This window comes from Macrobrachium nipponense, chromosome 31 (assembly GCF_015104395.2).
Source record: "Macrobrachium nipponense isolate FS-2020 chromosome 31, ASM1510439v2, whole genome shotgun sequence".
Lineage (NCBI taxonomy): Eukaryota > Metazoa > Arthropoda > Malacostraca > Decapoda > Palaemonidae > Macrobrachium > Macrobrachium nipponense.
The window spans coordinates 46,303,203-46,328,792 of record NC_061093.1 but is presented as its reverse complement, the minus strand read 5'-3'; the positions used below and the strand labels follow the sequence as shown (position 1 = coordinate 46,328,792).

General features: G+C 40.1%; 2 protein-coding genes across 2 annotated transcripts in view; one reads left to right on the top strand and one right to left on the bottom strand.

The window, feature by feature from the left end:
- LOC135206943 (nuclear pore complex protein Nup107-like) overlaps positions 1-8,450 on the bottom strand; it is a 118,502-nt gene extending 110,052 nt beyond the window's left edge. Inside the window, 1 exon segment of the mRNA XM_064238467.1 lies at positions 8,310-8,450. The gene's annotated coding sequence lies outside the window, so the exon portion shown is untranslated.
- A 3,918-nt stretch (positions 8,451-12,368) lies between these two features.
- Positions 12,369-20,181, top strand: LOC135206944 (inactive hydroxysteroid dehydrogenase-like protein 1). The gene is made up of 7 exons (XM_064238469.1): positions 12,369-12,749; positions 13,867-13,989; positions 16,092-16,202; positions 17,668-17,888; positions 18,495-18,624; positions 19,390-19,487; positions 19,618-20,181. The coding sequence occupies exons 1-7, from the start codon at positions 12,539-12,541 to the stop codon at positions 19,705-19,707; spliced, it is 984 nt and encodes a 327-aa protein (XP_064094539.1). The 5' UTR covers positions 12,369-12,538; the 3' UTR covers positions 19,708-20,181.
- Positions 20,182-25,590: the final 5,409 nt, after the last annotated feature.

Genomic DNA, 25,590 nt, shown 5'->3' with positions numbered 1-25,590 from the left:
ATTCCGTAGATTCTAAGCAGTCTGCGAAACCCCCACCGAATTCGTCAAACGATATCGGCTGGTGGTCCTCTCGATTCCCGTAGAAATCGAGAATGGGGCAGGATTCCTCCTCAACGACCGGGGCTTACGTCAGGTAGGACCCGAAGGTCCCCCGGTAGCGCAGTCCCGAACGTGGGATCCTACAAAGAAATCTCTGTAGGATTCCTTCCCCGTTTCCCTCGTAGCCGTAAGGAGAGAGGGAATGGGGGAGGAATTGGATACTCGCTCGCCTTCCCAGTGGAACTAGCAGTTGGAGAAGAGTAGGAGCAGCCATCGCCTTGCGGCGATGGCCTCTCAAGAGTCTGGGAAAACGTATCGTCAGGAGAAAACGTTTTCCCGCGGAGGGTTACGAACTCTCACTGTAGGTAAGGGTCTGCCGCCACTGTGAACGTCGTCTGGGTGGGGCTGATCGACACCTGACAGGAGAGAGCCGATACCGTCCTCCGACTCATTCCAGTCCTCGTCTGAGGTCGAAACCTCTCCAGGAGGACCGAAGGAGTATTTAAAACGGTGTCGAAGACACGTAGAAACGCGCTGTTCGCAGTAGAGGAGGTGGAAGTAGCTTGATCGACCGGCCAGAACTGAGAGAGCCTTCTTGTCCGGAGACGAGAGACACTGGTTCGAGACAGAATCGGCAACAAGCTCCGATCGCGGCAGACCCACCGTCGGTTTGGGTTCCCTCTCGGGACCCCAAAACGACTCGAGCAAGAGCGTGGGCTCTGCTGGTAGGGAGCGGCAATCCTTCCGCAGGGTCATTATGCTGACGAATCAGCTTAATGACTTCTGCGAATTCCTCTGTATCTCGGGAGTAACCGCGTCTGCGGAGTAGGACCTCCAGTCCCTCCAACAAGAACAGATCCCGAGATACTTCCTCCTTCAGAAGGAGGAACAGCGGCAGACCCCTGACGGTCGCCTCCAGCTAATTGCGCGTATGTCCTGGTCGGTCCTAGAACCGTGCCTGGTCCATACGGCGTCATAGCGGGATCGCGAGCGGCGCACCTCTCGCGATCACTCATAGGTACCTCGCTCCTCCCGGTGTAGCCCGAGGAGGGTTGAAGGTACAGGAGAGGCAGACCTGACGCTCCCCCCTAGCTCGCTGGCAGGACCAGCATGCTTGGAGGGCTGCTGCTGATCGTCAACCCGCGGTGGCGATCGAGCAGCAGGCCTAGCCTTGACGCTCCGCCTGTGGGGCGAGAGGCTTGGCTGAGAACGTCGACGCTGATCTCTAGCGTCAGGCGAGCTGTTTGCTGGTTACCGTCTCCGCCCGTCCCGATGGGAGCGGCGTCAGGTGACCTGCTAGGCTCGCTGTCGCGGTGAGACCGGCGAGCGTCCTCTCGGCGCGTCGAGCCGCTGGTACCAGCCGTGGCTGGTACCGACGACCGCGGGGACCCCTTCCTCGCCTCAACCCGTGGCTGGTCAGCGACCGTCACGTCAACGCCCGAGCAGCCAGCTGGTCGCTGCGAGAGCGTCCACTGGCCTAGCGAGAGTCCGTCTGCACGACACTCGCTAGTCTTCTGCTCCGCGCTTCGGTCTTGGCGGCGAGCGAGCTCCGAGTGTCAAGGACTTTGGCTGGACGGTCTCCCGCGGGAGGACCGTTCCACTGACGGTACTTCTCGCTAACAAGAAGCCGAGGCGGATCCTGGTTTAGCGGCAGAACCGCTAGAACCAGGCGAGGAAGTGCCAGCCGAAGCTGGTACTCCTCTGGTCCCCGTCTTCTTCTCCTTGGTAGAAGAAAAGATGGGCCCTGTTCCCGAGGGAGCAGGAGGACCAGCAGAAGAGCTCCCCGAATCGCCGGAGCGAGACGGGCCCTTAGAAGGTCCCGAAGGAGCCTTCTTAGGGGGGCCCGGGGGGACCCGGGTTACCAGCTGGTCGCTGCAAGAGCGGCCGCTGGCCTGGCAAGAGTCACCTGAGCGTCTCTCACCAGCCTTCTGCTCCGTGCCGCGTCTTGGCGCCGAGCGAACTCTGGCGCCGAAACTTGGCTGCACGGTCTCCCGAGGGAGAACGTACACTCGGGATCTCTCGCGAACGAGAGACCGAGCCGGAACCAGGCGTAGCGGCATCGCCGCTAGCACCAGGCGAGGAAGTACCAGAGCTAACCGATACTCCTCTGGTCCCCGTCTATCTCTTCCTTACGGAAGGGGAGACCCCGGCGGGCCCCGCTGCAGGAGGAGGAGCAGGAGGACCAGCAGAAGGACCCCCCCGTCCCACCGGGGTGGGACGGGCCCTTAGAAGTTCCCGAAGGAGACTTCTTAGGGGGAAGGCTTCCTTCTTCTTCTTCGGCTTATGGGCCTTAGAAGTCGAAGGGGAAGAGGCAACAGCAGACGATGAAGACGAAGATGACAGCTTCCTCTTCTCCTCTTCCTCGTCAGCTCACGCAGGACAGTCGTCAGGTCCTCCATCCAGGAGGGAGCCGGGGCAGTTGCCGAAGCAACAGGGCCCGACTGCACCTGTCCGGAAGGACCTGGGACTGGGGAAGACACACCGTGGGCAGGACCAGCATGGACAGGCACAGGAATCAGGAGCGACAGGAACAGCAACCAGCTCAGGAGCGGCAGGAACAGCGGCAGCGGTAGACCCAGAAGGGACAGCCAAGCCAACAGCGGAATCACATCAGCGGCAGGTACGGCAGGCCCAGCGATCGCCTCGTAGAATCATCGGCTAGCCAGCGGAACCTGGGTCCTGGCGGCCGGTCCATGGGCGAGCTGCTGGAACAGCGGAAGTCTGGGGCAGGCAACAACGAAGAAAACAGGCGGCGGCGGCAACCCCACCTCGGTACGGCTGCGGCCCTAGTAGCGGCAGACGGCGTCATCGACACAGAATGGGGAGTGTAGACCAGGAGGGGTGGGGGGGGAGCAGCATAAGCGGTCCGTGGTAGTAGTGGAGACCGCCCCAGACCTCGCTAGACGCTGCAGCAGCCCGTGGGATGCTAGGCACGCCCTGACCTCCGCGGTGGGTCCATACCTGTCCAAGGTCGTCTCCCACGGATGTAGCACCTGCGGTAACATAGATAGATTAGTAAGAGGGGTTCCCTCACGCACGGGGGGAAGGAACATGCCCCACCCCGAACGCAAGGAAGACCCCAAATACAAAATACAACGAAGAAGCTGAGCGGGGGGCAGGAAGGAAGACGAAGAATCGGATACCAAGGGAGTCGCGGGAGAGCTTTCCGACGACTTCCTGGCAGACCTTCGCTTCCCCTACCCCCGCACAGCAGTGAAAGTAATATGAAAATGAAACAGAATACTGCCCTTGCGATTCACTTCATAGAACTTAAAGGGGAAAAGATCAATTCCCGGGTAAGAACGGAAACTTGATCCAATAATATGATGCTATCATAAAATATATATGAAAATGAAAACAGAATACTGCACTTGCGATTCATTTCCACATAAAAAATCGTAAGGATCAATTCCCGGGTATGAACGAAAATTGATCCAAATTAAATTTCATGCAAATAAATAAATGAAAATGAAAAGAATATTGCAATTGCGAATCCATCCTTTCATTGCATTCTAATATACAAATTAAAAGGCTCGTGCCGAGCGCAATCACACTCTCGGTAACGAAACGCCAAAGGGCAAAAATATAATGAAAAGAGTACTTACATTTTTCAATTTTACACACTTTGCCCAAAAATACATGACTCGGCGCGAGCGCGCCCGCCCTCGGCACCGAGACATAATTTCAAGGGTTCAATTCATGAAAAGAGAGGAAATCGCCGCATCTACGGCGATAACTCCATGTTGGTTCATAATTAAGTAATGAAAATGAAAACAGTGTACTTACAGTTTCATTTTCAAGTCAAACAAACCATTAGTAGAAAACACTCGCCGCATCTACGGCGATAACTCCATGTTGGTTCATAATTAAGTATGAAAATGAAACAGTGTACTTACAGTTTCATTTTCAAGTCAAACAAACCATTAGTAGAAAACACAATATAAACAAAGCATACGACGATGAAGCGGCAGAGAGCGATGACGAACCCGTCCTTCACACCCACGGCGGCCGAAAGCAAAAGTGATTTGTTTACCTCCCAGTCGCGCGGCGCGCGACTGTCGGACAAGCAGTTAACTACCGTTCTCCCCTTGTTCGAAGCTTACGACCGTTCCAGCTGCCGCTAGCTACTTCCTATTGTTAAAGGACCGATGTTTGTATTACGTATCGGAACAAGTAATATTTATTCGGATGACTGTAATTACCTAACCCCCAGGGGACAGTAATGGCCCCTGAGGGTTAATTACATTCGTCCAAATAAATATTCCTTAAAATTCTTGTTCAGTAGGTAAAACTGCATAGAAATCCTGCAACTGCCATAGTCTGGGCCGCCGCATAGGTACCCTAGATCTACCCTAAGATTTACCATAATAAAATTCATAAGTGTCTCGGAAACTAATATACTAGCACCTAGGGGGAAACATCAGTACAGGCCAACCCTCATCACGGTGAGACGGGTCTTATTCACTCGATATTTAATTGGTGAAACATGAATACATTGCAACTCTAAAGCATACCATTTAAAAGAACTGAAGTTTTCTCAACATATTGTGATATATGAAAGCCCCATACGAACTAAAATAAGCTGTGAGCTCTTCGTAAAATATGTTTTCAAGGCAGTTTTGAAATCCAATATGGCGGCTACGTTTTTCATGGACGGTTCTCATCAGTGACGGACACCATCTTTCCCCAGCCTTCCCAGCACTCATTTGAACAATGTTAGCGTATGTATGTAACGTTTATTGATCTTACTCAAGATTGCAGTTGTAATCAGCACAATAAAACAACATTTTGTTGCCTATATTAGTGAAAGTATGAAACTTGTTATTCCCGGGGTTATGGTTGGAACTGAATTCATTCTTACCTTGTAATCGGCGGTTTTTATCCTTACTGCCATCACAACTGAACTCCACAGTGCTTATTTGATTGTTATTACACACCATTTTGGTCTTTTGGTCTCAGTTCACTCCACATTGCAACTTTAAAACCCGTTGCTGTTCCTGGTTTCTAAGCGCGCGCGCCATAAACACAATTACAAACAGCAGACGACGACAGACGACGAAACTGCAAAGTTTTATTCCTAAACTGTTTACTTACTCGTTATTTAGTTTAAATTACATTGTTATTTAAAAATTTTGATTTAATTCATGTATATTATCCCTTTTTTGCAACCAAATTACCCCGAAAAATTACAGATATTTCTAACGTAGATAAAATCAAATGTTTCTAACGTTTTCGTACATCTGGCTGCCGAAAACCATAGAGGAACGAATACGGAAAAGTGCATAGAGGAACGACTACGTTTTTTTTTTTTTTTTTTTTGCTTTTTTTCTTTTTTGTTTTGCTAGCACTTTTCATTGATTTCAGTCTTTATTAGTATTTTGAATTTCTTAAATAATCGTATGCCAGAAATAAATGTAACCTTTAATGTTTGCATGCTTTAATGTTTGCATGCTAGAATGGCAAAATCATCGTTGCCACATTAGTGGAGGCTTCACACATACGCCGTTCCATTATCCTGTTAAGCGTCCGCCCCTGATGAGCTCGCTGCTAACGTACCGTCACGCTTTTTTTGTAATCAGGATCATAGCACTGATGATAGTTTTTCAAAGTTAATATTGATTTTTATGCTTGTTATTCATACTGTAATTAACTGTTGGAAATTCTCTCTCTCTCTCTCTCTCTCTCTCTCTCTCGGAGTCCAGTCACTCGGCAAAGAAAAGTCATCTTCACTCCCGCAATTGGAAGAAAAGTTTGTATCATCACTGGAGGATTCAGAACTAGAGCTCTCATCATCAAATAGGTTATCAATATCACACTCCTCATCTAGTATTTGATTGATCTCACCTAAAGAAATATGGCCTCCTCTTTGGGACATTCATTGTGAAAGACGCGAAATCCAATTTGTCTCGATAAACGCCCGAAGCGTATTGAAAGAAAACCAACAGGGACAGGCAGTTTTCTAGCATAAGCGACCACCAGGAAAGAGTTGCCAGGCTGGAAATAAGTTTCCCATGTGCTGAGAGTGTTACCAAATGATGTTCCTACACTTTCTATGCGAGTAAACGTATTATTACGGGGCTGACGACTTGACAAGCACAGTTAAAGTCTTGAACGTAATATCCCGTTGAAGGCGCTACCGAGTAGATCGCGGTAAACGTATTATTACGTGGGTGACGCTTAACAGGTTATAAACTGTTTCCATGAATTCTAGTTGTCATAGTAATGCAATAATGATAAAATTGCTTTAATATTTATGATATATACTTCCAATACATAGCCTAATTTCACCAATTTCAACGTTTTGTGTGTAGTCTTACCCACCCCGTTTTTGGAGGGTCAACACATACCGAATGGCAACAGAGAGAGAGAGAGAGGAGAGAGAGAGAGAGAGAAAGGAAGGCGGAGGAACGAAGAAGAAAAGGATGGGGGGGGGGGGGGGTGGGGGGGGGGGGTGGGGGGGGGGGGTTGGGGGTTGGGGAGAGGGTATGGAGCTTTATACGCGTGTTCGTATCCATGCATAATGGAGTTTTTGTCTCTTGGTACAAGGACAAGTGTCGTTATTCTTTACGATTAGTGATTCACGATACCCTTATAAATTACGGCACTGGGTGTAATGCACTATAGCAAAATCTCGTTCTGTTAAGAGTGTTCGTTACAGAAATAGGTATTGCCCAAAAACCTGCTTGCACTGTCTCTGAAACCCATAGTAGACATGCTGCTTAGTTTGTCAATCAAGTTTTTTATAACCAAGTTTTTTTATTTTTTTACAAGCTAGCTATTGAAATAAATTTTTATTTTTTCTCAGTCAAACATATGCCCCTCAATGCTAACTTTCCTCTTTTAACGACTTTCTGGTCATTGCAATTCGGCCCCCATAATTTCTTATGGTGCGAAAACAGACAAGAGGCCCATCCATGGACCGAAAACGATTGCGTCACACTACGGCGATAATCCAGCAGTAAAACATCTTCATATATCCAAAAAGTAAATAATAAAGATATATATGCGCATTACGATTATAACAATTACATGTATAGCTGTAACAATCTGCATGAATAACTGTAAACTTCTGCAATGACAGTTGTATAGCAATTATTTACAATAGGTACGAAAGTCAAGATGTCGTGACGTCATAATACAGAACTTGAAAGAACGTTTCTAATTCAGAAAAAAATAATTACTTAAATTTGAGTCAGAGTCGAGTTACTTTTTCAATAACGAATATTTTCAAATTAATCATCATAAATATGTAAAATATTGATGTTTTACTACTTATTTAAAAATTAGCCAAGAGCACGCTTCTCGTCATCTTCTACCCCAACAGCTGTTTACGCCTGGCTTGTTGTTGATGAGAAATCGTGTTTCGATTGTTGTGATAAAAGTGCTCCAGCGTCTGTGGGTACAAGTGGTGTGCGGATTTATCACAGGAAATGGTTAGTTTATTGACACAAGCTACTCCGTAAACATCGAGATGGCGTCAATCTTAAATAAATACCTCGAGTTGTAAGTAAAAATGTTGAACGCGTTTTGGTGAGAATTTTGCACTACGTTTGAGACCGTTTTCAGTACCCTCTGTTTAAATCTTAAAATTTGGCCTTAATTTCTAACTTTGGGGAAAATACTTACTTCGAAAGGAGAGTAGAGGTCTTTAGCTCCGTTTCTCACCAACAACAAGTCGCGACTGATGCCCATCTCGGGTGTCAGGACGCGTTATAATGTACTTTTTCGGAGGTGGCTTGCATTGTAGGTAGGTAGGGGGCCTGCGTGGGCTGCTGTGATGATCTACCCTATTAAGGCTATGTACTGAAGAATAGAAAGAACGGGGTGTCTTGAACTCCCATCATTGTGCCCTACCTAGACTAGGCTAGGTAGGTACACGTATGTGAGGGTTGTCATACCTAGGTAGTAGGCTATCTGGGTAGGTAGGCTACCTAGCCTAGTTGGGTTGCAGACCGGGTGGAAACTGTAATAAACGGGTAAAACAATTAACAGTCATAAACCGATAGATAAACTTAAGCAAGGGTACGTCTTAAATGTATTGGTAGTGGAAGTATAATAGTAGGTAGTCTACCGAGTACCCTGCACAGCACGACCACATAGGGTACCTACCTAGCCTAGGTACTACCTACCTAGTCAGGGGTAAGTAACGTAAGATTTGTTAGGCTATTTTTCCGTCGTAGCCCAACCAACCTGAGGGTCCTGACCACGAAGATGAATCAGTTATAAGACTACTAGAAAGTTTTTAACAGAAATCCACTAGCACAACTTACTCGTAACCTCTCAGATTTTAAAATTGCTCAACGTTATTGTCGGGTCCCCGCTCAGTAGTTTGGTCGTTTCGTGCGCATATCAGTTTTAATTAAAATCCTGTTACTCTTGTAACGGCTCCTCAATTTCTTGTAATACTCATTGGGTTTTAAGTGTCTGGATATTGTGATTCAGTGGCAATACCTCTTTTTCCTGCATCAAAACCATCTACATTTAAAACAAAATTAAAAACCATCCACATTTCACAGAAAAAAATTAAAATAAGCACTTCCATCATTGTGCCGTATATCTAATTGTAAGATTTTTTTTATTGATAATCTAAAATTGCCACTAATGCAAATGAATTGCGGCATATTTCTTTTTAAATACTCCTTTTTTTTTATTTAGTAACGCTCTCATTGCTCTCTCATTCTTCTTTCCATTAATTCTGATCTCATTGCCCTTTTGTATTTGATTCATGCGTTGGAATTGCCTAATTTCTCCTATCTTTTCTTTAGCTGAATAGACGATAGACGTACTATGGCCATTAGAAAATTTTACAGACGCCAAGATTTTTTGGAATAAAATATTATTACGATACGATGATAAAAGGTTACATTGAGAGACTGACCTGACGAAAAGCTGCCATAGGAATTGGTAATAAGGATATATTTTCTTGTATAAAATGGTAAGGGTAATAAAGGCAACTAAGAATTATGGGAACATTGCCTTGTTGAGTGAAACGGGGAAGCGCATGACAGATTTTGATTAGAATTGATGACAAATAAATGAAATCTGATAATAGAATAGTAGTGTTATTTTAGACAAGGAAGAGGGCTTGTACAGTGTTATGAGACAGTTTTGCAAGAAAACTGTTAGAAAAGTGAAAACGCCATAACCAAGATACAATGTAATTTGTAACAAAACTGATACACAGGAAATGTAAAATGTGTTAGGATGTATGGCATAAAACGCATGACAGATTTTGATTAGAATTGATGACAAATAAATGAAATCTGATAATAGAATAGTAGTGTTATTTTAGACAAGGAAGAGGGCTTGTACAGTGTTATGAGACAGTTTTGCAAGAAAACTGTTAGAAAAGTGAAAACGCCATAACCAAGATACAATGTAATTTGTAACAAAACTGATACACAGGAAATGTAAAATGTGTTTAGGATGTATGGCATAAAATGAAAATTGCCGAGTGATTTACTATTATAATTTTCATCTTTTATACTATTAGTATTATACTATTGTTATTATTATTGTTGTTGCTTTTTTTTATCTATCACAGTCCTCCAATTCGACTGGGTGGTATTTATAGTGTGGGGTTCCGTAGCATCCTGCCACCTTAGGAGTCCAGCACTTTTCTTACCATGTGCACTGTTTCTAGGAGCACACTCTTCTGCATGAGTCGATCCTGGAGCTACTTCATTCTTTAGTTTTCCACCAGGACCCTTGGGATCGTGCTAGTGTAAGGACAACGCTTATTCATAATTTTTCTCTGTACATAATTCATCATTCGCGTTGTTCTCACTTCCCCCTGAGAAAGCATTCAGCGGGCTTTCGTCAGTGGTATAAAGCTTATATAACCACATATTGTGTACTTTTATATTTTTGTATTTTATGTCTCTCAAGAAACACAAATCGGGTCTCGCCGGCCGGCCCACTTTTTCTCTCTCGCGGGTCGGTGACCACATAATAAAAATCAGTACACTTCTACCTGCCTCTTTGTCAACCTCTCACAACTGGTGACCTCCCCGGTTTGGACGGTGACCCCAAGCGGTTTTGGCTCAGCCATTAAGGGACTCACTACCGCCGCTCACCTTCAGAGATCTTTAACGGACTCATACGGCGCCTCAGTATAGATCTCTGAAAGCTCCTACCGTGGAAAAAAAAACCAACGCCTCTAACGGACTAAATACGGCATACCTGCCCAAGGTGTGTTCAGGCGTTTTCCTCAAACGGTTTGGCCCGCCATTCACGACTCTGTCGACCGTTTTTGTGAGGAGAGGACAATGGGCGCAAACAGTACCTCGCGGGAAACCTCGCGGGAAACCCGGGCCTCCCCCACCCAGCGACGGACTCTGACACAGCGGCCGCTCAAGCTGTCAAATTGCCCCCCTTCACAACGGCTGACCCGTTTTCTGGTTCTTCCGAGCCGAAGGGTTCCATTCGGATCGCGGGGCTCACAAACAAAGTGCTGCAGGCTGACCTCGTCGCAGCGGCTCTCCCGACAGAGGTGCTCGGCCGAATATCTAACTGGCTGACCGGTCGAGCACGAATCGGACTTGTCACGCTCGACGAGATAAAAGAAAGGCTCTTGACAGCCTATTCCGTGGCCTATCGCTGAAAGGGTCCGCCGCCCGCGCCCTCGACTTAGTCGCGAACCCCATGCGCGGCGCCGCCACACCCAAGATGCCTGGGACACTGTGATGGGCCTCGTCCGTCTGCCCGAAATAGGCCCCGACGGAAAACAAAAAAGGTAGAAACCAGACTTCATCATGGACGAGGACCTCGCAGGACGCGGATTCCACAGGTGGGCGCCTCAATCTTCCTCGGAAAAAAGCGACTCCTTCGATCGCCAAACCTCCTAGCCGGAGCCGCGGCCGCCCTCGAAAGACGGTCGAACCCCCCGAGGATCACCTCAGGGGAGGCATCCCGTCCCCGGAAAACCCCGAGGATCTACCACAACAACTAAAATCACGCAACCCGAGGGCGCCTCCGCCGTCCAGCTCGCTTCCGCGAGTGACTACCCGAAGTACAAAGAAGTCAGCCAACAATCATACCTAATTATTGTCTTAGGGGGGGAGATATTGTAAGGACAACGCTTATTCATAATTTTCTCTGTACATAATTCATCATTCGCGTTGTTCTCACTTCCCCCTGAGAAAGCATTCAGCGGGCTTTCCGTCAGTGTATAAAGCTTATATAACAATATTGTGTACTTTTATATTTTGTATTTTATGTCTCTCAAGAAACACAATCGGGTCTCGCCGCCCACTTTTTCTCTCTCGCGGGTCGGTGACCACATTTCCGTCCGCTGCTGTATATTTATATTTCCCTTGACTGTAATAAAAATCAGTACACTTCTACCTGCCTCTTTGTCAACCTCTCACACTAGTCTTCCTAGATTATGGGTACAATTTCCACTGGCATATCCCATATCCTTCTTATTTCTATTTTCAGGTTCTAATACTTATCCATTTTTTCCCTTTCTTTCTCTTCAAATCTGGTGTCCCATGGTATTGCGACATCAATGAGTGATACTTTCTTCTTTTTTTTCAATCAACAATTTACTTCATCTGAAGCATACTCTCAAATGTCAACAGCAGGGCCAGGAGTAGTACACGAGCCACTCTGTGGTGCCACAGAGTGGCGACAGTGTGTGGCTTCCCATAGGTTTCCATTGTTTATAGGCTGTAGTAGGGGTCAGCGAAAGCTCGTCACAGACGCTCGTGTCCTCGATATAGCTTATAAACAATGGAAACCTATGGGAGCCACATCCCCGCCACACACCGATGCCACTTTGTGGCGCCACAGAGTGGCTCGTGTAGGTCCTCCTGGCCTAATAGGAGTAGGTTCCTCTAGATAACCCTAGACCAATATGAAAACAAGACAACACCCTGGATTACGTAGCTTCAAGAATATTTGGAATTAAACACGTATGAAGACAAAATTAAACAGATAGAAAATAAACTAACAATCTAGGGAAGAAAAGTCAACAATGAATGTGTACAAGAAATTTATGAAAAGCATTGCAAGGGACACGTGATAAAATAACACCAAAAAGATAATGTTGATTGACTGAGCTAGACTAAGACGCTGAAGAGATACAAAAACATTTGGAGCACTTTTTACTTCATTGCACAGATACAATAATAACAGGAAACGATTTAGCTTTAAGCAGCAGCCATATCAGGAAAATGAAGATGACTAAAAATGAACTAATAGTCATTACCTTACTTTACAACGATCTCTCTAGCAAGAAAACCGAGGGTAGGAAAGCATTTATCAAAAGCATATGGTACCGCAAAACATAAAAACAAGCACAAAGGCAAACTAGGATAAACAAGGGAGCCGATTCAGAGACGTCTGCCTCATATTACTACTACTACTCTTTGTTAAGTCTTATCATTGACGTTTGACAAAGCAACAGTAGTCTGGGGAGTGCCGGGTGACAAGTATCTTTTTACATAGATAACGTGACAAGTGCAGTAGCTTATTATTTGGAACAAAGAGGGAAAAAATGGCTGTTGCTTGCGATTCTATAGAACCACTCTTACAAGAGCTGGTTTCTAACTTGAGACATGTAGAGGAAGTTCTCTCATTTGTTGGGATATACTACATTGGAAAACTAACTCTTAGTGCTTTGTACAACGTATTGGATGGCATGAGAATCCATGTTATCTCCAAGCTTTTTGCACCCAAATTAACGCAAAAGTATGGCCAGTGGGCAGGTATGGTTCTAATGTGTTGTCTTACCCTAAATTTACTCTAGGCTACATGTAAAATAACGAGCCCCAATAAACAAGTTTCTTATAGGTAGGTACCTACTTGATCAAAGTTAGCCTAACCCAATACCCTAGTCTTTATTAGTAAATGATGCAAGTTTGTGGCTTGCTTCATCTTGCACTAGACCGTATGTAGGCGTAGCCAACAATTCTGAAGATGTCATTACCCTACTACTATTACTATGTCCTGGCATAAAGAGGACACTTTAATGGTTAATGCCACCATGGCATGACTAGGCCAATGATATACCTAAGTTTTTTCCTCTATCACTGCTAGTCACAATGGTACGATATTAACCAAGAAAACATCCCCATAGCTAACGGAAGTGTTTCTTATGACATGCAAATTGTTATTAGGTAAAGAATTATTAAAAGTGCTATGGGTGAATTCTAGAAGCACCACAGTTCTATTGAGGAAAATGATAAAAAGCTGCTACTTGGGTAATAATTGTCAGAATGAGAATGAATGAATCATGAAATATGGGCTAAAAAAACCAAAAACTGGTGCACTGTCAGCCATTCAGCACTTAAAGTAAGCTGAAAAGGAGTTTGAAGAATACTGTACAAGAATATAAAGGCGATATGTGTCTGGGAGAAAACCCTAAAGTTGCATGGAGTTATAGTCAGAAGGTCAGACAGCTAGATGCAAGAAATGAAGCATGAATGTAGATAAAGTGGAAGGTCAAAAAGTTAGTGCAGGTAGAGGGTGAAGGTATGCAACACCCTTTAGTATAATACCTACTGTGTACCATGAGTGATGCATTGATGGCATTCCCCCCAACAGTCGTTATTAGTCAGCGTAATGAGAAAAATGTTCCTAAACTTAACATGGAACTGTTTAACCCACTTATATTAAGAATTATATGTACTTTTGTGAGCAACTTAACTTCTGAATTCTTTTGTAAAATTCCTACTTAACTAACATCTTGGAAAATTATAAGACTAGTTACACACTGTCAGAGCTTACATTTTTTATAAGTTGTATATGCATATTGTAATAAATAGTGTAGAATTTTATTTAACTGATTAAGGTATGCTTTGCTTAATACATTTTCTTTTTCAGTTTTGGCAGGGATCAACGGCAGAATTGGAGAGGCTTTTGCCACTGAGTTTGCTAGAAATGGTATGAATATAGTTATGTTGTCTAACTCACTTGAAGAAATGAAGAAAATAACACAGAAGATTGGTAAGTACAGTAGTATTGTAAAGACTATGAAAATAGAAATATAATATTTATTTATTTTAAACTTACCTTCCCATTATGATATTTATAAAGTCCTGTGTCACCAGGAGGACAACAGAATATAAACACAAAATATTTTAGGATTGCATAGTTATACCATTTATTGAACCCATCCCTTCAGGGTGAACCATGGTTCATGTGTCTGTTATTTGCAATTCTGTTTCTGTCCACCTGAGTGGTGAGGTTATGGGGATGATTCATTATTAAAGAAGTATTCAAAAAATTTAATTATAAAAATTTCTGTTCTTGGAATTAATCTTACCTTTCTATTATGATAGCTGATTCCTACATTCAAAAGGAAAATAAATTCCATTCTGAATGAGATGTTACTTGCTTAACAATTAGAGTCCATCAACTGGTATTGCTGCCAGTTTAGGACTAATTTCTTAAGCCAATAGGACATCTAAAAATATGTAGAGGTTGTTTGCAAAAGAAGTCATTCTCAGTATAATGAAAGTGGGGAAAAGGGCCTCAACCTAGGCCCGCAGAGCACCGATGGCAGAAGTATAAAGTCCTTTGCCTAGCACTATGAACCTAGACAGGAAACCTAGAGAGAACTACCCTAATCATTCAGAATATGAGTTCCCCTGCTGAATATAGGGGTGAAAGAACTCTGCATTCTTCATGTTGAATATCTCATCCACAAATAATGTAAGGAAAATATTGAGTTAAATCTTCATTGCACTATATTTACAATCTTCTCCAGAGAGAGGTTTTAAGGAAACTAAAGAGGTTCAGCGGCTCCCATTTTGTGAAACTTGACCTTCAATTGGGGCAAAAAGCATGAGTATAGATTAGCATGCACTTCCTTAACCAAGCTGTTACAGAAGAAGGTCATAGCATACTAAGACATTGATCTCTTGCCTCCTGAGGCTATTGGAAAGGTTCTTGATGTTACATTTGAGATCTCTAATCCTTTACATGTAAAACAAGAATGCTGTGACTGGACAAAGGGAAGAGTCTTAACCATCTAGCATCAAAGATTACAGACTTGGGACTTCTAACAAATGAGATAGAGCTTGAGATTTGAAATAATTTATTGCCTCAAGGTTGTAAAAAGGAAAGGACACTCCTTGGGATGTAAACCCCACATTACACGAGAAGGCCTGGTGCTCACTGATCCGACTTTTAGCCAAGGTTTAAGCCAACAGGAATAAGGTCTTAATCAGTAAATGCTTAAGGGAGGCTGTATTTAAGGGTTTTAATGGGGACATATTCTGGAACTGAGTACTACATTCAAATTCCATTACCAAAGACTATACAGCAGACTTAGGAATCTCTATCAGGAAAGAGTATATAGGTTCCTTAATGTCCATTATACGTAGCTTCCTTAATGTCCATGCTAGAGGAGATATTTAGTCCAGTCTTTCTTAACAATGAAACTAGCACTGACAAATCTTTGGTATAGTGAAGGTAAATTAAGATTTTAATCAGATTTTTTTTTTAAGGACAGGTATAGGAAATTCCTCTGGAATACCATCAGCCTCTAAACTGACCATTGGCTCTGATACTTGGTGTCTGTTGATGCCTCCAAGAATTAATGATTGCCTTTCTGCATTCCTCTGAAAACCCTTGAGACAGTTTAGAGTCTCCATGTGGTCAGATGCACCATAGGGAGGCTTTAATGAAACCTGCTGTTTGAGTGAACCTTTCCTGTAAGGAAGGAGCCTTGGTTGGTAGGCCTGAGAAGGAAGAAGATCAGGGAACTAATCTCTGGGAGGTTACCAAGGAGTCAACACAGTCATGCATGCAATTCACAGCCTGGCAGAATTTTACTAGAATCCTCTGGATCATAGGAAAACGGGAAAAGGTATAAAGGTCTAGACTAGATCATTCTAATAACATTGCATATACTGCCCAAGCTAGAGGATCCTTACTGGCAAGCAGTTCACAGCTGATGATTGCTGAATTTTTTGGGAAACAGATCAAGAAGGGGAATAGTACCACACAATCTCCAAAAGTCCTTGCAGAACTTAGAACCACTTTACTGTGAAGCTGAGCTACCAATAATTGTTATTAAGTTATTTTCTCATTTATTTTTTCAGGTAAAGAATTTGGGGTTGAGACAGAGGTTTTGCAGATTGATTTCTGTAGTGGTCAGCCTGTATATAGCAATATTTACAATTCCCTTAACCAGAAAGATATAGGAATTTTGGGTAAGTTTAATTTTATTGTTAAATTTTTTTGTTTACTGCAATTATCTTTATAAAAGTTATGCAGCAGATTAGCTGAAGTATAAATGCTATAAAAAATAAACTTTATGAATTGAGTACGTATTCCTTTAGGTGTATTCCATTTCAGGGAATACCCTGACTCATGATATTACCTTCATTATTATTATATATATTTGTTATTTCAGCTTTTTATGATGCATACATGTACTAATAGAAATTTACAAAAGCTTTGTGGTCCTTAGTAAAGGTAGAGTGAGACTTGTTTGAAAAACGATTTAATGAAGAAGGTTGCTGAAGAATGGAGACAATTAGTACTCGTGGGTTTTGGCTATTCAATTCTTCAGAGAAATTATGATTTTTTAATTGAAAAGGTCATTTATCTAGAAAGTAGTGAAGCTAAATTTCAATAAATCGTATTTCATGTGGTTGCCTTTTAGTCAGGTTTACAAGGAGTCTTGACTTTAAAGATTGTTGTTATTTATAAAAAAAGCGAAAAGTTAGTTTCAGCAAAACACCACAACTAATAGATAAGTACGTAATGGTCTTAGACTTCAAATTCATTCATTTTAGATGGTGAGTTATCTAGAAGGATTTACTGTAATGGCAATTGTGTAAATGGTTCTACAAAAATGAAGAATGGGAGAACTTGTATATATTTTTTAATCCCATCTGCAGCTGACTAATAACCTTAGGCCTAACCAATTCAGAGCATTTTGGAAGTTTGTAATGATCATAAATAGCCCTTTTCTGTAAATGGCAATATACGTAGTCATGTGGAGAGCTGGGTGGTTGTCTTGCCAAAGGAGTGAGGACATCCATTTGTTTTGTATTGAAAACAAAAGGCAAATTCTACCTCTTCAAGGTATATGGGAAAGGGGCTTGATCACTCTTGCAAAGGAATTCAGCTGTGTATCTATCATCACAATATGCTATATCATATTACATATAGTACAGCTGTATACAAGAATCAGTAACACAACTGACCTATATTTGTGACAGCCTCCCATCTCTCTGAAGGACTATTATGTCAGCAGATATCTTGGATGCATCCCAACTATGTGTGATAGGCATTATATGCCTAACAGTAGGGGCAGCCTTTGCTGACCAAGAAGCAGTGAATGGGTTTCCTGATACCCTAAAGATCTTTGAATAGTTCCATAGTACTGTGCACATTTATGAATTATAAATTTCAGTAACACAGATATTTGCAATTTTGAGAGGTTGATCATACACGAAACGGTAAATGTCCTAATTGCTCTTCATTTTGAACTTTCTGATTGAGTAATAAAATGTTATCTGAATACATACAATAATGGATATACATATCTTCAATTTCACTATTTTCCTTTTTTTTTTTTATTTAGAGATTTGCATATCTAGCCTTGAGGAATGATAACAATGGAATGGAAATCAGAATTGTGTGTGTAATTTTTGTACTTGTCCACAGTTAATGATTGTCGGAAGCTGGTGCCAGATACCAATAATCTAGAAAATATCTCGGATGATGATTTATGGGGTATGGTCCATGCTAACATTGGAGCAGTGCCAGCTATGGCTAAAATTGTTTTACCTGGCATGAAGGAACGAAAACGTGGTGCTATTATCAATATATCTTCCATTGAAGGTTGCAGTCTGTTTCCATTCAGGCATATAAACCCGGCAACTGAAGTAAGTAAATTTTGTGTGCTTAGAATTTATTTGAAGATTTTTTCTTTTCAAGACAGGGTCTGATAAAACAGTATTATGTTCATATCTAGCCTGGGACTAATAATAGAAATAAAGGAGAGAAAGAAAAGAGATTAGATCTTACCTGGAAGGGAAGGGAAACAGTAGAACCTAACCCAAAAGGAAATAATAACTTGTTTTAATAATGGAAGAATGTGAAAATCAGGAAAAAAACAGTAGTGAGATAATTATGTACCATGATTGGCAGAAAATAGAAGAAACTGTCATCTAGTACATATATGATTGCTATATAAAAATCTACCATAAATTCTATGCCAAAAATATTTTTATGAAGCCAAGAAACCTTGCTGGAAATACACCCTGTGTAACATTAATGATCTAAAGAAAAAGGTATTTATAATGTTAAATTCACAGCTCAAGATTCTTACTTTGAATGGTTTTAGTACTGAGGTCTGCATATTTACCATCTTATTCCCTAGTTTTCTAAGTACAATAATGGTAGATGACGATTGATCAGAATAGCTATGTTGCATAGCCTTGTAAGCCAAGGAATTGTAACTTAGTTAATCATATTTCTCATTATTACAGGCATTTGTTAACTCATTCTCTCGAGCCTTGGATTATGAATGCCGTTTTTCTGGAATAACTATACAGACACTTTTGATGGGCCCTGTATCATTTTCAGCAGATAAAAAGCAACTATCATCCTTCATTTCAAGTAAGTTTAAATCATATGCAATGAAATAGAATCAAAACACCATAGTTGCTAGTTCAGTGTAGTTATCTTGTTTATAGACGTTCATTTAATATTCATGTTTAATCTGCTTAGGTTGTAAAGTATGCAATTTTTAAATAACAAAATCAATTTTTTGTGTTCACTTATCATAAACAGTACTACTCACCTGTTGTGGCTCACTTACAAGGTAAGGTATGTCAAGCATATGTCCTATGCTATCACACACTAACCCTTTTTTGAGAATTGACATAATTTTCAGGTGTTATCTCCACTACCCTCCACCTTTCAATATGGAATCAACTGTATAATTGCTTAGTAAGATCCTGAATAAAGATGATATTTTACAATTGGCCACACAGGAAAACCAGAAACAAAGGACTTTTATCAACAGCAATGGTCAAAATCTAGAAAATACTAGATGAACAATGGGAAAATAAAGTGGTTCATTTGTGTAATCAATAACTAAATGCCCCTCCCTCATAATATATGGTAGTGCGTACCTACTGACAACTTCAAGTTGCATCCTAACCTAACTTAACACAGAGTCCCATGGCGGAACTGGATAGGGGGTCAGGAAAACTGCAAGAATTTTATAGACTTACAAGTATTTAGTCTTTAAAATTTATGACATTTTAATTAGGGTAGGTGAAAATAAGTTGTAGTACTACATCCTTAAAATAATAGATTGCAAAAATACTACAGTATTTTGTGGTGCATGCATTATAAGCCCCATTTTTTTTTCTGCAGGTATCTTCATACCACCAGCTTCAACATATGCATATCATGCAGTTAGTACTATTGGTTATTCACAAATTACTACAGGATATTGGGTACATGGTGTTTTGGTAAGCATTTGTCTCATTTGACTAAGCTGGCTACAGTGTTGAAATTAATACTTGTTTATCTCAAATGCCTTGAATATTACTTATTGTTTTCTTTCATATTAATTGGTATTTCTTTTTTGCTTTTCTTTAGGTATGGCTCCTCAAGAGGATTCCAGAGTCGCTATTAATATGGTCGTATGTCTTAGCATTTAACTTTAAACATTATCAGAAGATTGATTAACTGTATACAGATAGACTTTATTTGAAGGAATTGTTTCTAGTACTGTACAGATAGATATGAATCAGTTAATATACTAAGGAGCACAGTACTGCACTGAAAGTACCTGTATATGTTTTTCCTTTGTTAGATAGTATATTTGTAAATTATGTATATCAGTTATTTTGTATATAATATGAGAGAGTTAAGGTTTTTCAGTTTCCCAAATCAAAATAAAAAGGACAAAATTAAAAGGAGTATGTATCTCTTTTTTTAGTATTTTCATACATAGCATTATAAAATCATGGATACAAACTTTCTCAACTATCAAAAGTTACATCTCACCTGCTTTACAGCTGAAGCGGCCTTTTGATTATTTCCTGTGTGTTGTTTTGTTGTTTCTTTGTGTTTCATTGTGCTATTTTTTTTACATGGTATACATATTATACAATGAGAAGACACTATTTCTGTTAATGAGTAAACATTTTAAAATTTCAATATTAAGGTATCATTGCCCATAAAATTTCCATATCAGAATCTTAAGCTTTTGCTTTTGAAAGTGCCATACCTAAGTACTCTACTTATGTTTTAGAATAAGATTGGCTTATGTCAGCGTGTGCACTTGTTAACAGAGCTACCCATGTGGTATAATCACTGCATATTTTACATACAGTAAATTACAAAGCTTGATATATGAATACATATAATCCCATGCAGCTATGTACTATCCAGCACAAAAATTTTTTTTACAAATTTGCCTCCATACCTCACCCAAAATAAAAAGGAAAAGGAAGAAAACGAGGCTCTTGTAATAAAATCTCTTAATAATGAAATTTAAGTCAAACAACTAGATTTCAAAGCTTCAAAGACAATAATAAAATACTTCCCATAAAAGATGTTCTGCACCATAAAGGAAAGACTTGTTCATGTGATTTTTGTCAGTTACCTAAAGACCCTTCAGTTATAACCCTTGGCAGTATGTGAAACCCAAAAACTAAGTATGAACGCTACTTTATTAATGATCTTAAGCATGTAGATATTTCGGTTCTTAACCTGGTACCCATGTTAGAATGGGGGTGGATAAGTAGAGGGTCTGGTGCTATTACTATTCCTTAGGGTCATTATCTTTATGAGATTTAGTCTTTTGTTTATGTTCCCCAACGGGCTTCCACTAACACGCCACAAAGGTGGATACATACCAGGTTAAATTTAACTGGTGGGGGTCACTACCTATGAAAGATCCCAGTCCAGATACTGAATTCTACAAGATCTCCATACTCTATTCTCCAAGAAGTGTAAAATTTCAGAATATAGATAACAAGAATATTTCTTTTTTGAAGGATGCCATTCTATCAATACTAGGGAATGTCCAAGAGGATATGAACATGAGACAGTAGAAAAATAGTAGAAACAAGGATTTCCTTTGATAACAGCAAATAGTAATTACACAATAAATTATATGCTCTTATTTTCATAAGCTTACTCGGGACGCATGCAAGATTTTCCTCTCACACATAAGTTGTAAACATTATATTCCTAACTTAACGTGAGGTGGTCTTCATAATTAATACGTACTTATACTTAGTACTACATATACAACAACAATGATTAAATTTAAAGAATGCAAATTAAACACATTCATATATTCTCTGTTATAAGTGGAATGCAAAATAATCGAACAGAAACATAGCCTAAATTCCATACAACAAATTAATCAAAATGTGCTCAAATCTACAGTTAAATAACCTTGTTTCACCGACAAAAATTACAATAAATATGCTATATTTCATTAGAAATAATTTTTCTGTATTATTTAACATGCACATCATCTAGTTTTTACATTATCATTCTAATAAATAAATCATAAATATCCTATCCTAAAATTCCTGTATCTTCAACTCAAAGCAAAACACCTTTTTCAACTCAAAGACAAAACACCTTTTTTTTTTTTTTCATTTTTTCATCTTTTTAGACTCTTCCATTGACCATTCCTACCGCCCAAACAAGAACAACAACAACAAAGTTTGTAGGCTTACTCCCAGAGGTTTCCAAAGTGTCGTGTGTCGATTCAAGTCCTGCTCACAGAGACAGAATGATTTAAGTCTATGTCAAAGAACCATAGTGAAAGAATTTTGTCAAATAATGCGTCTGAAGAAGTCTCGTATGAGACCCTCAAATGAAATGACATGGACAGTTAGATTTGAATCAAGTGACAATCTTAAAAGACAGATTGCACCAGCCTGAGAGGAGTCGACTTGAGACTCAGAGGTCTGGAAAAACTAAGCCCTATTAATAATAATAATAACAGACAGACTGCAGTCATGTGGAGACCTAGTCTGCTTGTAGGACAACAAAAGATCCCAAACGATAAAAAAGGCAAGGTCTGCCCATTCAAAATTCAATACTTCCAGGCCTGAGACATCCAAACCTCTCTTTCTCTCCCTAAAATGCCAGAAATCATTAAAAAAAATGAGTTTAAGTGATCATCCAAAGGAACAGAAAATTCAAAGGAAATTTACTATCCACTAACTTGATTAATAATCACTGATGAGTGATACAAAGGTCAACAACAAAGGTCAGTATCTTGCAAGGGAATCGGAGGGGATTAAGACCTCGAACAGAGTAACTTACAGTAACCACGAGTCTGTGACCCACATAGTACCCACTGAAGACTATGTCCAAGATAACCATTCCTTACTAACCCAGGTGGCTTAGGAGGGGGCACGATCGTTCCATATGGGACAAAATTTAAATCGTCAACAACACTTCCATCCTGAGACCGAGAAATATTACTTTATGACTCATTCCCGCCCTCTGCATAAAAGAACAAAAAGAACAACCATCTATAAGAGGCTCCAGTCAATTCAGTAGTTCCTCATTCGGTGAAATGACCCAACCATTGAAAGTTAACTCTCATATACCAACTGACATCATATTAAGATTTAACTAAAATACCACAAGACATAAATGTCCACATAGGAGAGGACTCACTGACGATTCTCAGGTGTTGCATCAATTTGTATCTATGTAAAAGTATGTAATTAGGTAATAAAGAGAGTTAAGAGACACGTGTGTAGTTCCCGCCTGGTCATTAAAAGGACTGAACTGAAAAGAAATCATAGTTATGTAAATTAACAGTCATAAGATAGATTACAAGGTGTATATATATAATAATAATTTTATTATGCATTAAGCTACAAATGTCCTTTAATATCCAATTCACTCTACCTTGGCATTATTGTATTTTCGTATATGTTAGCTGAAGGGAAATTTTTCAGTTGATAATCATTTCATCCTCTCGTGGATTCGAACCAGCGCACAATGGAGAAAGCAGGACTTCAGTGACGTTACCGACCTCACTTGTTGGCCTGGTCGATAACATCACTGAACTCCTGATTTCTCCTCTGTGAGCCAGTTTGAATCCACGAGAGGACGAAGTTATTATCAACTGAAAAATTCCCCTTCGGTTAACTTATATGAAAGTACATTCATTCCGAGGTAGAGCGAATTGGATATTAAAGGACATTCTTAGCTTAATGAATGTACACACAAGAATCACAGTGATGTGATTCCAATACTATATATATTTATATATTTAATAATATATAATATGGTATATATATATATATATATATATAGTATATATATAGATAGATATAATATATAAATTATATATATATATATATATATAACATATATACGACACGACTACAGTGAAATAATGAAGTGCAGAATCTTTTCCTTTTATTCTAAGGCATTTTCATAAAAAATCAAACTAATGTAGGTACATAAGTTAAATTAGTTATGACTTTCTACATATGGTAAATTTACGCTGTAAAGGTTCGAGCCTAAATGACAATGTTTAAAAATGGTGAGCAATCATTTCCTACTTCTACCAGCATCATGTAAATATGAAATCTGTATTCTCAGTGTTCCTAAGCATAAGGGGTTGTCAGTCCTGAATTCCCGGCTAATGAACTAAAGAGCAATAGGGTCCACCCCGAAAACTTGCTAAAATAAAACGAGGAATTTCCATAAAAGTGACTAGATGATAAAAACTAAATCTAAAAACATTCTTTACTTGTCTTATTTTATCTGTTTTGAATCCATCAAAATAATGTTGAAAATATTCACTGTAAATGTCTTCTTCTCATATAATGGTACTGTAAAACAAACAGGTTCACAATAAACTATTCTTAATGGAGTAGCAACATTCATACAATTCTACGGATGGACTGTGGTCCATTTTATTTTAGGCCAGACAAGTAAGGAATTAAATGTCAAAATATATCCGCAAAAATGTTTAGTAAGAACTGGACGAGAAAAATAATGCTTGTTTTATAAACAATAAATAATATCCCTTACAATTGATTGGTATCGTATTGATTGATAAAATAACAAGATGTTATAATACGGTCTCAATAAGCATTTCAGAATCGGGACTGACACAGCTAGCGAGTGACAATGTTGATTTAAGCCAAGGTCCAAATATTCTTGAACAAGATGTGAGACGATTCAAAGGAAAAACTTCAAGATAATCAATAATTCTTGATAATGCTCCTAGATTCTCAGTGGTTAGTTCAGTGTCTGTGTTAATCCATGTCCGCCGTTCATCATTTGAAGATCATCCTCAAATGTCTGGGTTAAAAATGGCGTTATAGTCCTTTAATCTGTGTTTTAGTAAAAACTAGTTTTCTTTGTAATCCTTTCTTCTGTTCTATGTAATCTGCATGAGAATGGCACCCAGTTACATCACTTTCCTTGTAGCTATATCAACTTTATATTTCATATCACGTTTCAAATACTGCGAAGGAAGTTACGCACACACACATATTATATATATATATATATATATATATATATATATTATATATATATTATATATATATATATATTATATATATATATATATATATCTGAGCGACAATAAAGTTCTGAGGGTAAACACATGCAAGGAAATTTGGCGTAATGAGTGTGGATCGTGCAATTGGTTAATTTACAAAGCCACTAGAAAGGGTTTAGAGGGGATGTGTCACAGAATAGTTCAAGCAAGGAAGGCAGGAAGCTTTTTGCCAAAGACTGGAAGATGTTGATTATCTGTGGAAGTCAAGTAGGAAGGTATAAAGGCGTAGCTGAGCTACTTCTCTCTGGAAGTTACGTGTGGATGTTGTATTCGAAATCAAGTAAAACAGGTGAAGCTGACGAGGCGAACTGTTTGTGTCACACACTTAGCATAAGAACTAAAAGTGAGAAACATGTGGAAGCATACAGACGTGCTTAAAAGAATAGCTCACGTCAATGGATGAATTAGTGGCTTTTCAAATCATCTGGTTATATGGAAATTCATGAGACGATAGGTTTGTGAACAGGTGTACGTACTATAATTTGTAAGCCTAAAGTAGGAATGGAGATACTGGAAAGTGCTAGAGTGACTGTAAGGAAAAGGTGAATGGCACAGAGTGCAAGAATTTGGACGCACTGCTGATGAGCTATCAGAGTAGCTGTGTAAAGTGTCGTATAGTGTGGAAGTTTTCTGCACGGGGGTTAATCCACGATTCAAAAATATAAATATGACTGTCACAGTGACCACTGTCTTTATTGTCGCTAACCTCAGTTAGAAGCAGATAATTTTGGAACGTGCACAAGCACACACACCCATATATATATATATATATATATATATATATATATATATATATATATATATATATATATATATATATATATGTAAGGCCTAGGGTTTTGATTAATAATATATTGTCCATGTGTTCCTGTGACCTATGGAATGTGGAGAACAGTGCAGGAGTGACGACCTGAGAGTAGCTGAAACAATGAGTTTCTGGGGATGCGTGAGATAAAAATGCTTAGTTCGACAAGTCAATGTACGACAGTTTATGAACTCTTCTC

Coding starts and splice junctions, on each gene's coding strand:
- LOC135206944 (XM_064238469.1), top strand. CDS start 12,539: ATGGCTGTTGCTTGCGATTCTATAGAACCACTCTTACAAGAGCTGGTT. Junction 16,203..17,667: donor GAAAGATATAGGAATTTTGG/GTAAGTTTAATT, acceptor ACTTGTCCACAG/TTAATGATTGTCGGAAGCTG. Junction 17,889..18,494: donor ATATAAACCCGGCAACTGAA/GTAAGTAAATTT, acceptor TCATTATTACAG/GCATTTGTTAACTCATTCTC.